This window comes from Nyctereutes procyonoides, unplaced genomic scaffold (assembly GCF_905146905.1).
Source record: "Nyctereutes procyonoides isolate TBG_1078 unplaced genomic scaffold, NYPRO_anot_genome, whole genome shotgun sequence".
NCBI classification, from domain to species: domain Eukaryota; kingdom Metazoa; phylum Chordata; class Mammalia; order Carnivora; family Canidae; genus Nyctereutes; species Nyctereutes procyonoides.
In genome coordinates, this window is record NW_026575046.1 from 27,132,959 (window position 1) to 27,136,985 (window position 4,027).

Below are 4,027 nucleotides of genomic sequence, written 5' to 3' on the forward strand. Positions count from 1 at the left end.
TAGCTACATTCATCCCTCCTAGCTTTGTACTTGGAGACAAGGACCAATGCAGTCTTAGCTCATATAATAAGATGAGTGTACATCTCTGGACTGTTCTAAGAAGCCACAGTCCCTTAGATCACCGCAGTTCCCAATGACAGACACTCACTCAGAGATTTCTTTTAAATGCTGTTTCTGATTCTAATTCTCTTTTTCTCTTGAGGTAAGCAGAGCAGACACATTTGCCAAGGATAACTGAGAATGTAAGGATGATCCTTGCCTGGGCAGCCTGAGCGGGCTGTGTGCTAAATGCAACTTTGAACCATGCCCTATAAATAGCTGTTCATTGTCAGCGTGTGTGAAAAGACAAGAGTGGGTGTGTGGTGGTATGATTCAGGCCTAATTAAGTAGTTGCGTCTGCGCAGGGTTACAAGGAATAGCTGTTCCAACTGATAATCTAGTCAGTAGGCAAGGGGACGGTGTGCCTCTGACTGAACATAGACTGAACGAAAGCTCTACCATACTGGTTTTGTCTCCAACCATGGCAAAAATCATCTTGAGGCACCTCATAGAGACCCCAGTGCGCTACGAGGAGGAGTTTGAAGCTCGAGGTTTGGAAGACTGCAGGTTGGATCATGCTTTATACGCCCTGCCAGGGCCAACCACTGTGGACCTGAGAAGAACCAGGGCAGCCCAGGTTCCTCCGGTGGACTCGGTGGCAGAGATGCCAACCCAAGAAGGCAAATCCCACTTCCAGATCCTGCTGGATGTGGTCCAGTTCCTGCCCGAAGATATCATCATTCAGACCTTCGAAGGCTGGCTGCTGATCAAGGCTCAGCACGGAACCAGAATGGATGAGCATGGTTTTATCTCAAGAAGCTTCACCCGACAGTATAAACTGCCAGATGGCATTGAAACCAAAGATTTGTCTGCCATCCTCTGTCACGATGGAATTCTGGTGGTGGAAGTAAAGGATCCAGCTGGGACTAAGTGAAATCTTACCAATCCCTGTTCAGACGGCAGGAGGAAGATTATAGCTCAGCCAATGGTACCACAGGAATATTTGTATTAATCATATTTGAGATGATTTTTATGAAGATTAAAAATAGAGACATAGTTCCTGGTATGTTGAGGTTGTGTTTGTTATTCTTACTCAAAGAGGAAAATTGTTAAAATGTTCTTCTGGTTCAAAGCAATATTATTCTTACACCTGAAACATTGACAGTTTAAGAGAGGACTTGGATACTAGTAAAGACTCAGAACTGTTTCTTCATTACTCCAAAAATGCCACAGAAACTGCATTTGTAATAATTGATGGCAAAAGAGCCATACGAATTTCTCATCCATTTTATGAAAACTTCTTATATTGCTAAAAAATGTTGTGATTCCCTTCACTTGACAAGCTTTTGTTTTCAATGAATTTTAATTAAAGTGGAATTTGTAAATTCCAAAGGTCAAAATATAGTACTTAGAAATCGGGCCTGAAATATATTTGATTCATCACAGCTGTTACTGCCTTAAACATAATATTTGAATTTTCAGATATAAATTTTATTTTTAAAAGGTTCTAAATATGTACCTCATTTTTTAAAAGCTGAACTGAGTCTTATTTGAATCTATTTTTGACAACAGCATATGTTCTGTGGCTATTTCTGCAATATTACAAAGATATATGTTGACTCAGATTCTTATAAGTTTGTATTAAGTTTAGGAGACCACTTTTAAAAGTGTAATTACTGAACTGGAAGAATTTTAATCTATGTTCTTTGATGCTACTTAAAATTTTAGATTTCCGGAGACAGCAAAATGTACCACATCTGCTCTCTCTGCATAATCCTTAGCTTTAAATAGCCTGGCAGGTAGTAGAGGTTTCCAGGCCAGAGCTTGCACGGGGGCTGAGATGGGCTGAGACATTGGTGGAGGTTAAGAAGTTGCTTTAGGAATACTGCCATCAGCAGCTGGTCTGTGACATTCCACAGATTTGCTATCTCATTCTGTACATGCTAAATATTTCTTGGGAGGAAGTAGCCGCTTTAACCCACACCCCACGTGTGCTGCTGTGCACAGTGCTAGGAATAGAAGGGGCTGGAAAGAACCAGGGTGGACGCAGGCCACTGATGACACCCCTGTGCTCCTTCACAGTGCTTGTCGTTTGAGTGAAAATGCAAGAGACATGAAGCAATAGAAAAAGAAATCAAACAGTTCTGAAAGTAGTTTTGAAAGCAAATGTGATCGGAGAGATTTGTTTACAATATAATTACAATTGAAAGGATTTTGAAGCTCTGTGTTAATGCTTATACACTGAAGTTTGTGTATCTGAGAAATTTTGTTTGAAAAAGTGAATATAACAGACCAGCTTTGCTACATTATCATAATTAATTATCATAATTATTATCATAATTAATGGGATTACATTTAGAGCAGGGATATCATTTGTCCCATATTAGATTATTCTCTTTCCCAGTGATTGTCAGGATGGTGTGAAAACAAAGTAGTACTTTGAGAGACCAATCAATAAGCAAAAAAATCCCTCTCATTTGGCCTGAATCCTACTTTAGATGAGATCCTACTTCTGGGAAAATTCAATAAGTAAAATTGTTTTTTAAAGATTTTATTTATTGGGGTGCCTGGGTGGTTCAGTTGGTGAAGCATCTGCCTTCAGCTTATGTAATGATTTCAGGGTCCTGGGATCCAGCCCCCTCCTTGGGTTCCCTGCTCAGCGGGGAGTCTGCTTCTCCCTCTGCCTCTCCCCCTGTTCGTGCTCTCTCTCATAAATTAAAAAATATTTTATTTATTTATTTGAGAGAGAGAGAGAGTGAGTGTGCATGCCCGGGGTGGGGTCAGGGGTGGGGCAGAGGGACAGACTCCCCACGGAGCAGGGAGACCAATGCAGGGAGAGCCCAGGACCCCGAGATCAGGACCTGAGCCTCATGACCAGAGCAGAAGGTGGACTGAGCCACCCAGGCTCCCCAGGAAGTAAAATTGTTACCATGAGGAGCCACTGATAGAAACTTTTCCTTTAAAAATAAACACTAAAGTAGCCACATCATCCAATTAGCATTTTTTTCTGAGATAAAATTTAAAGTATTACACAACCATTTTTTGGTTTGGAAAATATACAAAATACTATAAAAAATTAAAAAAATTCTTATTCCTTTATTACTATGAGGTTGCTACTTTAAACTTCTAGTCCAGTCTTCCCTTACATATAAAAACATGTATCACTTTTCATGAAATTAGGATAATATTTGCATCAGAGTTTGATAGGCCAATAGTATTGGTTACTGTCCATTGTCTGCCTCACTTCATGCCAACCCAAACCCATGCTTCGCCCTTGTCAGCCCAACTCTGAGCCCAAGCAGGCTGACCCCCCTGGGCTGACATCATTCTAGTTTCCCACTGGGTTCCTACTATGGGAATGCCGAGGGGAGACCAGAGACTGGAGAGAGAACACTGGTGGGCAGGAGGGGAGAAAGGTCAGGGCATTTCCTTCTGTCAACCTGCTGTAGACGAGGCGCTGGAAGGCCTGTGTCCCTCCAGGACTACACCTCTGGAGAGGTGGCCCCTCCTCTAGAGCTCCTACTTGTACTGGGCTCGGGTGTTCTGATGCCGTTTCTTCCTTTTGTCCTGTCAGCAGTTGGGGTGGTGATGTTTTCTATCCTTTTTTGTCCCTGGTGCTTCACCATCCTTTATCGATTCCTTTGACTTGGCTTTGCCATAAATGGTCCCTTCATTAAAGTCCTTTTCAGGTGATGGGATTCTGTTTCTCTCCAGAACTCTGACTGCTTGACTTCTTAAGTGATTAAAAAAAAAGGGGGGGGGGGAGGACATCACTTGCTTTTATTACCAAACATTAAGATTTGTAATGGCTATGCACTCTTCCAACACAGATAACCGTGGAATAATTTAACCATTCCTTTTCACTACTGGTCCCAGCAGGAAACAGATAGCAATGTCAAAATTAGAATAAGTTAAATTGGAATAGTTTATTTATAAAGAGAGACATTCCAAAGGAGTGGGCAGGGTGAAGAACTGCTGCAAGAGATAG

At 41.6% G+C, this 4,027-nt stretch overlaps 1 protein-coding gene across 1 annotated transcript; it reads left to right on the forward strand.

The window, feature by feature from the left end:
* The first annotated feature begins 260 nt into the window (after positions 1–260).
* HSPB3 (heat shock protein family B (small) member 3) lies at positions 261–2,826 on the forward strand. Its single transcript, XM_055324815.1, has one exon. It carries the CDS (start codon positions 521–523, stop codon positions 971–973), a length of 453 nt encoding a protein of 150 aa, XP_055180790.1. The 5' UTR covers positions 261–520; the 3' UTR covers positions 974–2,826.
* The last annotated feature ends 1,201 nt before the right edge of the window (positions 2,827–4,027 follow it).